The 11,605-nt window shown below is 44.1% G+C and overlaps 1 protein-coding gene across 1 annotated transcript; it reads right to left on the reverse strand.

The window, feature by feature from the left end:
- Positions 1-6,268: 6,268 nt before the first annotated feature.
- On the reverse strand, positions 6,269-11,054 carry LOC128084470 (potassium voltage-gated channel subfamily A member 1). The gene is made up of 3 exons (XM_052690543.1): positions 10,267-11,054; positions 9,348-9,512; positions 6,269-8,924 (listed from the first exon to the last, which is right to left on the reverse strand). The coding sequence occupies exon 3, from the start codon at positions 8,895-8,897 to the stop codon at positions 7,422-7,424; it is 1,476 nt and encodes a 491-aa protein (XP_052546503.1). The 5' UTR covers positions 8,898-8,924; positions 9,348-9,512; positions 10,267-11,054; the 3' UTR covers positions 6,269-7,421.
- Between the last annotated feature and the right edge of the window lie 551 nt (positions 11,055-11,605).

An 11,605-nucleotide genomic window follows, 5' to 3' on the forward strand; every position in this document is an offset into this window, starting at 1 on the left:
ACCGATGCGCCAAAAGGAACCAAATGTGACATGGCTTCATTTTATTTATTACAGAAACAAGAAATGGAAGATGATTTTTAAAAACTCATAGTGACATTTACTAGAGTCTGTTAACAGATGAAATATACAGCTTTATTTAGATATTAACAAATATTTTGAGACAAATTTTGGTTAAGATCTCAGTTTCATTTTATTTCCTTTGAAAACATTAAAGCATGCTATGCCTTGACAGCATAAACTGTTGACCTCACTGGTGGCAAGTTCGTCTGTACTGAGTGTAACAGCAGAACACCCTGAAGTTTCATTTTGCAGATACGCATACTCACTTCTCTTTAAGAATACTTGATTAGTATTTTAGGAAAAATAAATTTTACATATCTGATTAAATAAAAACAGAAAAGCAAAAAGTAGAAAAGTAAACATAGCCTGAAATAAGTCTAACCAAAACTAAAACATAGGTCCCTGTTTGAGCATCCTAGAAAAGGAGTCTATTTCAGACTTGTTCCAGGTCTGGAACAAACTTGCCATGTTGAGCAATCACAAGGACAACTTTCATATTGCATAAATCTCTGTGGCTATTGAGGGTAAATCACACTTCGGAGCTGATTTTTCCTGTGACCAAAATTTCTGTGACAACCAGTGGCATCAAGCCTGCTGAAAGGAAACCTGTGGTACTTTCCTGTTCTGTACACTAGGAGAAATTAATTAAAATAGAATGGCACTCCTCAAAAATGATTAATCATGATAGTTTTAGAAAAAGTATATATTCACTCTACATATGTGCAAATTCTAAAATCCAACTTTCTACCTTTTTTTTTTCTAAAAAATTTCAGCTGTCCTTAACCTACTGTTCATTTTATTTCAGTTAATACATATGCATATAAGAAACTGCACTGTCAAAGTCTGAACCATGGGAAACTGACATTTGCCCTCAGTTCCTTACAGTAGCATATTTTATGCTACATTTGGATTTCAGCTCTTTATAACAGAAAGAAACATTCTGTACTTTTCTCTAAGGAAAATAACTGTCCACTAGTAAAAATGCATCAATAAAAGTAGCGACTAGTCCAACTGTTGATTTGGGCTAACATAGCCTCTAATGAACAATATACAGCTGATTTGCTAAGAAGGGTCTGAGCTCTGAAATCTCTCTTTGGATAAAATCACTATTGAAGCAATACATTTTTGCTAAATTTTGTCCTGCCACCAGTGCTTTACACTCTTTCAAGAGCTTACTCATCTGATCTACAGCACATCAAGATAAGTATGAGCACAGTTAGACACTCTGTAATTGGATAATAGTTTACTTGGGCCTTGATCATTGTAAGCAATACTACCTGGGAGGCAGCTAGATTGACTCTCACATCTACAGATACATAAACCAAGAACGAAGGAAGGAAACCACTGATATTGTCCCAGGAACGGGATGTTAGCCTATCAGCAAGCCAGGCAGTGAATTTCCAGCATTCAGACTTCCACTCCATCTATCCAAATGCTCTAGTGGTACAATAAAGGTTTTATAGCACGTGGCTACCTCTAGCACTGTAGTGTCAATCCCATTACATTTAATGAGTACTAAAGGCTTATCTGTCTGAATTAACTTGTAAGGTAGATGAGGTAAACTGCATTAAGCCCCATTGTGTACAGAATTAAGGCAGCCTTAATTCAATTCAGGTTACTTTCCTCCCAGAATGAATGACTCCAAATCAGATTAAGGCTGCTTTTATACTGCAACAGAATGTCCATGCTGGGCTTTTAAAACAGTTTAACAAATCTACATTATACTCACACCTTTCAATAATTTGGATTAGTTTTCTTGAAGTCTCTTGTAGTGAATTATAGGAGACTCTATGCAGGGAATCTGTGTAGGTTTTCTAGAATGCTGTGAACTCACATCCTGGCTTACTGTACACTAACTGCTTCTAAAGACATGTAAATACACATCATTTTCTCTGCTGGATCTGCTGCACAGTGCTCTCACTTCTGTGAAGGAAAGAGGTACACAGCCTTTCATTTTCACTCTCCTGTTGCTGCTCTGCCTGCTTCTTAGTGATCTATTGCTAAGAGTGATAGGACCAGATGGAGAATATGGTCAGTAAGATCAGTCTCTGGGATTCCTGCCCACTATCTCCCCCTTTCATTCCTATCTCTATACCACTGAGCACTGCTGCCTCACTCATGTCAGACCAGTTTCTTTATCCTCTTTGCAGAGTGGATGAAGAAAAAGCCACATAGTGCAACTGAGAACCCATCATCGAGAAGTGGCTGGTAAAGGACGCTGGAATTGCTGCCTTGTCTTATCAAGTCACAGCCCAACTAAGATTGATGTATCTTGTTTTCTCTGTCCAGCAAAACACAAGCATTACTTCTGGTTATTCTCTACCAAATGAATGAAGATCTTGTCTTTTTCTCAGAGATACATTGACTGTCCATTAGTTCCTTTCCAGTCCTCTTCCACTGATATAAACAACCCCGCAGAGTTTGTGGCAAAAACAAATGTAGGTCATAAGAAAAAAGAAAAAGAGAAGAAAGGAGAAGGAGATGGAGATGGAGAAAGAGAAGAGGAAAAGGAAGGGGAAGGGGAAAGGGAACAGGAAGGGGAAGGAGAACGGGAAGGGGAAAATAAAGAGAACAAAAAAAAAAGAAAGATGCTTAATAGTGAGAACAGGCAGTTGGCTAAGTGCACTTTCAGTCCATGAATACATTTCAGCACTTCTGCATAAAGGGAGTAAGCTTTTTTTCTTATTGTTGTTGTTTCTTCTGTGTTTAACTGACCAGAAATGCTTGCCTATGCTATATGATGTTAATTCCTATATTCCAAGCATATTTAGATCCTTTGAGGTACGCTATAAATGGGCAAAACAATATTCAGACTCCCCAGGCCATCCTGAGCCCTTATGATCCACCCTAACAAAAATAGATAGATAGATAGATAGATAGATAGATAGATAGATAGATAGATAGATACTGCATGTAGCACTTTTCTCTCTGCATACACAGAATTATTGTAATTCTGGTCATTAAACATAGGTATGTATAACCAACTACAACAGAAGTAGTCAAAGTGAGGCTTCATGTTCCAGATACTTCTTTCTCATCTTCAGTTTATTTTTCAGTCCAAAAGCATTTTATTTTTGCTGTTGCACAATTTATTATTGCTGTTTAGTTGGTTGATTTTTTTATAAATTGAGTGCAGCACTCAAGTCCATTTTGACTTGAGAAGTCATATACTAGAGTACAAGAGTTTAGGAAGATCAGGACCATCAGATGTTAGTGAGGAGAGAGGTATGCAATGGTCAGAGGAGTGAGCAGGGAACAAGAAGAAAGCTTTACAACATCTATCTAGCGGAAGTAATGCCCTGTTTTATTTGATAGTTCGCATTTCTTGCAGGAGTTAAAGCTCGGTTTCTAATCACTTTATCATCATTAAGACTCACAGAAGCCACACAGTGAAAAATAAAGCCAAGTCTTTCTGGAAACCTGTTAGGTCAGGCTTGTGCGTAACTGCAAAGTTAGGGCTCTTTACCACTCTAAGTGCCTTGTTTATGCATATGTGTAACACACACACATGCAGACACACTGCAAGAGATTATTCTTTTACATCACTGTCTCAAAGCTTGCTGAGGACACAGATGAACAAGTCCAAACAAGTCCTGGAAAAGGGTTGAGAAATCCGTTGTCAGAGGGAAGCAGATGGACAAGGCCAGAGGCAACGAGAGAGAGAGATAGGCCACAGATTAATGGCCAGGAAGCAGTCTTTTGTGTGGACTTATCTCAGGGGAGATGGCCATCTCAGGGGGTACTGCACGTGACTCTTACCCAAGCACCCAGGAATGCCATGATGGCAGAAGAAGTATAAAAAGGGGACCAACAACCATGAAGTTAGGTTTCTGACAACAGATTCCTCACGACCTGAGGCCTGCATGCTGAAGAAGAACAAGAAGGTGTCTGATACCCGAAGCCTCACAAGCTGATGCTTGCATGCTGACGGACTCTCCTGGGCCTGCTACCTGAAAGCTGCTGCTTCCTCCTGGACTTACCCTGTGGCTTCTTCCTGCTACCTGCTTGCTGCCCAAGGAAAGCCACACTGCTGCTGCTTTCCCCCTGCGCTTTTGCCTCGGACCATTGGAACGGGATGCTGATGGATCCTGTTGAGGACTACCCCAGCTCTACCCAATTTTTGCTTCTTTCCTATCTTTTCTTTCATTCTCTTTCCCTTCCCCATCTCCCTGATTAAGATTTGCAAAAAATTGGTTGGATCAATGTTTGAACCATTGCTTCTTAATCTCACACCAGGTGTACATATGTCAAAGAACCTCCTCTCCTTTCTATAAACTGGAGTGAGACACACATGTACATATTAATACACATATATACATATATCATGAACATAAGAGAAAAAATGTTCTGTACAGTGTGGAAGGAGAAATGTTCAACAGCACTTGGCCACATGCTAAGTGCAAAATGAAGATACTCAATGTATTACATTTAGAAAATAAAGATTAGTGCCTACCTTAGCTTTGATCAAAGATTATGATCACCCAGGGCCTAGCAGTCAAGGCTGGCACATTGCAGAACATACCTTCTCCTAGCTTTCTTTCCTCCACAAATACCATGGTAGATGTACAGCAAAGTTAGAGAAAAGCAAAAAGAATACAGTTTGAAGGATATGTGAAAGGATTTAAGATCTGACAGGAAAGTAAATGGAAGAGGCCTGGATGGGAGAGCACTGGAAAGCTTCTGTTGCCTACAACCTGGGTAATCTAAAGGAAAGAAAAGCAAAGTAGGCAATCTGCTGCCTGGCTATGTGATGTCACAGATAATGCTAATCCTTAGAGTCTCCTGTGTTCTGCCATGCTGGGACTAGCTGTCAAAAGCTATCTCCTGGAATCATAGAATCACAGAATCATAGAATGGCCTGGGTTGAAAAGGATCACAATGATCATTGAGTTTCAACCCCCCTGCTATGTGCAGGGTCGCCAACCACCAGACCAGACTGCCCAGAGCCACATCCAGCCTGGCTTTGAATGCCTCCAGGGATGGGGCATCTACAACCTCCTTGGGCAACCTGTTCTAGTGTGTCAACACTCTGTGTGAAAAACTTCCTCCTAATATCTAACCTAAACCTCCTGTCTCAGTTTATTTCCTCTTGTCCTATCACTATCCACCCTTGTAAGCAGCTGTTTCCCCTTCTGTATATAAGCTCCCTTCAAGTACTGGAAGGCCACAATGAGGTCACCTCAGAGCCTTCTGTTCTCCAAGCTAAACAAGCCCAGTTCCCTCAACCTTTCTTCATAGGAGAGGTGCTCCAGCCCTCTGGTCATCTTAGTGGCCCTCCTCTGGAACCGTTCCAAGAATTCTGCATCTTTCTTGTGCTGGGGGCTCCTGGCCTGGAGGCAGTACTGCAGATGGTGCCTCACAAGGGCTGAGTAGAGGGGGACAATCACCTCCCTCTCCCTGTTGGCCACCCCTTTTTTAATGCAGCCCAGAACACAGCTGGCCTTCTGGGCTGCAAGCGCACACTGCTGGCTCATGTCCAGCTTCTCATCCACCGGGACCCCCAAGTCCCTCTCTGCAGGGCTGCTCTCAAGGGCAGATACAGTGAAGGCAGTGATATCCCTATAAGCAACCTAGAGAAACTTTAAGTCTTACATAAACACAGCTGCAACTTATTTGGCAAAAGAAAATGCTAAGCCTTGCAACAGTGAGTGGCAAGGGAAAGACATTATCTCACAGGGTGCTGGTTTTCTTTGCCTGCCTCTTCTGGATTGCTCTCACTCATGGCTGCTCTTTCCTTCCTTCTCTATATCTTTCTGTGCTAAGCCAAGAGGCAGTGCAGAACTATTCTTCCGATGTGTTGGTCCTTGCCCTTTCTTTACCTCTGATCAGCTCAATTCCTGGAGGCACTTTCAGCAGTTTAGAGGATAGAAGATAAAGGCACTGCACAACTACTTATATCAATTAGTTAAGTCTCTTCAGTGAGTTTTAGGGGAATACAAAAAAATTTCAAATGACTGAAAAACAAAACAAAACAAAACAAACAGCTCCTGCAATTTGGATGCATATAGTAGATAAGTTTCATTTACATTCTGAGAATGCACCAAAAAGCATGCATCTACATCTTTCAAATATAAAGTATACTAGGTTTTAGGTGCTGCTATATATAACTTGTCTTCTTAGTTTTCCATATAGCTTTCCCTTTAAGAGATGGGATATATCCCTTTCTGACAATGCCTGGACAAAAGCCAACATGGTTTCCTGAGCAGTGCAGGAAACAGGTTTCCTTAATCTTCCATTCAGGCCTTTGATCTATTAAGCACTTTTTAATTTTTGGTTTTTTTTTTTTATTTAATGATTATTATTGAATTCATGCATTAATTAAAGTTACACGTTATTCAAATAGGCCATAATGCTGAATATTTGAACATGCTTTGATCTCCAAAAGTTATTGTTCCCATTTGACTAACATACACTTTAAAGTACTAGTCAACAATTTAGTAAGTTAAGTAGTGCACTTCTGGTGAATGCAACCCAAAATAAAGAAAAAAGGAAAAAAAAAAAAACAAGAGAGATAAAGGACCTATTTTTAGAAGATTCATTTCAAACAAAAGCTTATCCATTATTGTCTGAGGTAAAGTTTCAGGCATGCAATTATAAAATAAATAGCATCAATTTCAAACATGCTTATATTAAACTATATTGTGCTGTCTTGCAACAGAAGAACTAGAAGTTTTGTATACAGTTCTGGATAGGGAAAAGTGCATTAAGATCATCTGCGCATGAGAGAACTTAGCAGCAGTGCAAATGTTTTGCCTTCAATTCTGTTTGCTATTTTTAAATAATTATTCTATGGATAGAAAAAAGACCATCCTTAAGTGTATTTAAATAAGGTGCTGATGTGTAGGTAGGAACTATGTACTCTCTCACATAGGGTGCGGAAGGAAAATTTGCATCCCTTCATAAAAACAGTGGTAAACGTTTGCTGCATGTTAGTACTTTTTTTACTATTATCTGATTCACTCCCTTGCAACTGTGCATGTTTGCAGGATATTTTAACTGGAATCCATGCATACGCTTCAGTTTTAAAAATTGTCTTCCTTAGTTGAACTTAAGTGTGTCAAAAAAAAAAAAAAAAAAGTGGATGGAACAGGAAAAGTTTAGGTCTAGCATCATTCAGTTTAAAACCTAACTAGTTCAAATAATGATCATTTACCAAATGGAAAATGTGGAGTTTTTGAAGGTAAACCAAATTTTATCATTCATGGATCCTGGAAGCCTCTTTATCTCTGAACAAAAACTCACAATGCAACAATGCATTTACGAGGTAAATAAAGCATTCAAAGACTATCAGTAAAGCATCTACAAAGTGTGACTATGTCACTTAAGTCTTCAAGCTGTGAGTGGGGATTTTGGTCTTTTGTTTATACATCAGTCAGCAGCTTGCTTTTATTAACACAGTTTTGGTTGGCTACAGTGCAGTTGCCAGTTCTGAGATTAGCCTCCCTAAAATTGTCTATGCTATTATTCATATCCTCTTCGATTTCCATATACTCAGATTTGCTGATAGTGGAAGAGCTGCGGCGACTGAGATCACTGTCAGATGCTAAATTTGGGGAGCTAACATGAAGTAACTGAGCCTGTTCTTCCCCTTCTGTTTCTCGGTGGTAGAAGTAGTTGAAGTTGGACACGATGACAGGTACAGGCAGGGCAATTGTCAGCACACCAGCGATGGCACACAAGGAGCCTACGATTTTGCCTCCAATTGTCACAGGGTACATGTCACCATAGCCCACAGTGGTCATGGATACCACCGCCCACCAGAAAGCATCAGGGATACTTGTGAAATGAGACTCAGGTTCTTCAGCCTCTGCAAAATACACCGCACTAGAGAACAAAATCACCCCAATGAAGAGGAAGAAGATTAGTAAACCTAGCTCTCTCATACTTGCTTTGAGGGTCTGTCCCAGAATCTGGAGGCCCTTAGAGTGCCGGGAGAGTTTGAAGATTCGAAAGACTCTTACCAGTCTGATGACTCTCAGAATGGCCAAGGAGGTGGCCTGCTCTCCCTTCTGAGTCCCCTCCCGCTCAGCCATCTCAGTGCCCAAGGTGATGAAGTAAGGGATGATGGCCACAATGTCAATGAAGTTCATTATATTCTTGAAGAATTCAGTCTTGCTGGGGCAAGCAAAGAAACGCACCACCAGCTCAAAGGAGAACCAGATGATGCATAGGGTCTCCACAACAAAGAAGGGATCTGTGAAGATATTGGATTTGTAGACCTGAGTGGTGTTGTCAGTACGATGCACTGTATACTCCTTGTCCTCCTTCAGCTCAGGTAATGTCTCTAGGCAGAAGATCACAATGGAGATGAGGATCACCATGACAGAGACTATTGCAATGACCCTTGCAGGCCCAGAGCTTTCTGGGTACTCAAAGAGGAGCCATACTTGACGCTGGTACTCTCCCTCCGGCAAGGGTCTCTCCTCATCTTTGATGAACCCTTCATCTTCCCGGAACTTCTCCATGGCTTCCTCACCCAGCTCATAAAATTTTATTTCCTCAGAGAACATGTCCAAGGGAACATTGACCGGCCGGCGAAGCCGTCCCCCAGACTGGTAGTAGTAGAGGATGGCATCAAAGCTGGGCCTGTTTCGATCAAAGAAGTACTCATTGCGCAAAGGGTCGAAGTACCGCATGCGCTTCTTGGGGTTGCCCAGCAGTGTGTTGGGGAACTGGGCTAAGGTCTTTAGCTGTGTCTCAAAGCGTAGTCCAGCAATGTTTATCACTACCCGCTCACAGCATTCATGGTCATCATGGGCAGCAGGCTGGTAGCTATCCTGGGGGTGACCAGGTAGCACAGAAGTCTCATCCATGTTCTCTCCAGCCATCACAGTCATTGTGGCACAGAGAATGAGGGACCCAGGCTGAAGTGAGGAGAGGAGAGGAGAGGAGAGGAGAGGAGAGGAGAGGAGAGGAGAGGAGAGGAGAGGAGAGGAGAGGAGAGGAGAGGAGAGGAGAGGAGAGGAGAGGAGAGGAGAGGAGAGGAGAGGAGAGGAGAGGAGAGGAGAGGAGAGGAGAGGAGAGGAGAGGAGAGGAGAGGAGAGGAGAGGAGAGGAGAGGAGAGGAGAGGAGAGGAGAGGAGAAAGTGCAAAGGCAGTTCAGTGGAGGATGGTGGGAGGCAGGGTGTGGAGATAGGCTTGGAGACTGTAGGATGAGTGGGAATGGAGAAGCCTAAGGAAGGACTGGAAGAGAAGTCTAAAGCTGGAAATATCCACAAGGGGAAAGAAAAGGTGGGATGCAGGGAGTGGCGTAAGGAATGAAGGGACAGTAAAGAAAGAGAGAAATACCTTTGGGGGGTGAGGGCAGAGGGCAGGTAAGGCGAGGGATCCTGTCCCCCCAGGCTAGGGTGTATGGGGTGCACCTCCTGGCTGGGGTCCCCTCCCCAGCTGTCTCCTTTCGCCTTTAATTCGATCCGGCCACTTTTCTTGCCAACTTGATCATCACTGTGGATGCTGTTTTGAAGTTACCATACACACACACACACACACACAAATAAATTAATAAATAAATCACAAGGTGGCTGGGAAGCAAGTCCTTGCAATGCCAACTCAGCAAATTTCCATTGTCTGTCCCCCCCCTCCCACTCCCCCGCTTCTCCTTCCCCCCACTGCCCCGGTCCTCTCGTGCATTGGGGAAGAAGAGATGGAGATATTCAGTGTTTAAAGACATAAAGCTTGAATGCAGAATGGAGGCTGCCAAGAGAGAAAAAAGCATCATAAATCAACCCTCAAGCCCCACTACACATACATACTCCACCGCAACGGATTAGCTTTCACATCAGCAAGAATATCCTGCTTTGCTCACTATGGCAGCATATGAAAAGCCTTACACATTCCTGTACATCCCTGAATGCACAACAGCACCTCCAGGACAGGAAGAGGTCAATATGAACCTGCAGCCTTGCTGTGCTCTTCTTGAGTGCTTCCATGGAGGGCTTACCATGCAACTTCACTGGGATCAGCTCCTGCTGTAAGTTTTCTGACCACCATGCATCCCACTTTGCAGATGGTAGAGACTTAGCTGAGCACTGACAACTTCATCACACAGACTGAAGGGATATGGGGAGAAGGAGTGAAGCATCTCCCCTCTGCTTTGCAGCAGCTAAATGCAACTGAGACGGAGACATAGGAATGAATTTTGACATTCCAGACCCAAACTGTCAAATTAGGGTCCAAGAGCTGGGGAACAGAGGGGGCTTTTCCTTACCTGTTCTGTGTGAGATGCGCTCATTAGGAACAGGAGCCAGTGCCAGAATGCGACAAGCTGTCTTGCAGCACCATCCAAAAGAATCTGAGCAAAACAAAAACCGCAGTGGCAAACACAACCCTCCTCCTCTTGCACCTTTCTTAATAACACAGCGGTCACCGTACAGCACTGCCTGCAAGACACTTAAATATTCATGCACTGAGGCTGCACCAAGGGCGAGTGGGTTTAAGTAGTTTCTGCTGAAAACCGCAGTGAGGGAGTCGGCGGGTGGAAGAGAGTGCAAAGTGTCTTTTTCCGAAGGCTTGAATTAATAAACAAAAAAAGGTTGTCCTAAGTATCTGCTGGTTCTCCCGATCTCTTCCTTTAAGACATCTGGAGAAGGAGCCGGGTGCTGGACAGCGTCGGCTAGAGAGTCGTGAGAGATCCGCAGTCCCGCAACCGCATCTCCGGAGTGGCCCTTGGCTCGTCCCAACGGCAGCAGCAGCAGGAGGCAGGAGATGGACGCATGTGGCAAGAGCAAATGGACTGCTGAATACGTAAGAAAGAGGAGCAAACTCGATCCATGTCTTGACTCTGCAGTATCAGCAGAAACCTGAGAGCTGTTTGATGCAGCTCTGGCAGCGGGAGGGGGGAAGTTGCAGAGGAGGGGGGCGGGCACGCTGTCTACCGCACCACACTCCCCCGATTCGCGAGCTGTCCTCCACCGCCAGCGAGGCCTCTGCCGCCGCGGTACACCGAGCGCCGCGCCCCCGACGCAATGCGGGCTGTAGTCCCAGCCTCATGGGCCCGGCCGTTGCGCGCCGGACAGCCTGGCGGGGTGCGGCGGGGCAGCGCGTCAGGGACGGGGGTAAGAAGCGGGCATCTCCGCTAGGTTTGGAGCGTCATCGCTCCAAAGAAGAAAAGAAAGGCTGGAAATTCAGGCGGCCCGTGCAGGTGCACATATAACACTCCTTCGCCGGGCCGGGCGGGGGGTGTAAAGGTGGTGGGGACCGAAGGAAGTGCGCAGCGGCCGCTTTTTCTCGGTGGCCAATCTCGGCATTCGTAGAGGAGCAGCGGGATCGGTTCAGAGCTCTGCACGTACTGCACGGAGCCGTTCTGCAGCCACGGCGGGCGGCGGCTGCCCCTGAAGAGTCCGCACTTCCCTGCTGCACGGCCTACCGCATTCGGACCTCGACTCAGGCTGGGGCTCATTACTGTGTTATTCTGCCAGAATCGGCCAGCGTTCTCGAGCCGTGTGAGTGGAATGGGGAACAAAGAGTTAATCAGCAGGCAGTATTAGAGGGAAATTGCCTTTTATGCTGCTTTATCCCATGAATTCATTTAGTTGATGAATCACATA

Source organism: Tympanuchus pallidicinctus, unplaced genomic scaffold (assembly GCF_026119805.1).
Source record: "Tympanuchus pallidicinctus isolate F22 unplaced genomic scaffold, pur_lepc_1.0 scaffold27, whole genome shotgun sequence".
NCBI lineage: Eukaryota > Metazoa > Chordata > Aves > Galliformes > Phasianidae > Tympanuchus > Tympanuchus pallidicinctus.

Excerpts from the sequence above, each read along its gene's own strand:
- LOC128084470 (XM_052690543.1), bottom strand. The coding sequence starts at position 8,897 with ATGACTGTGATGGCTGGAGAGAACATGGATGAGACTTCTGTGCTACCT.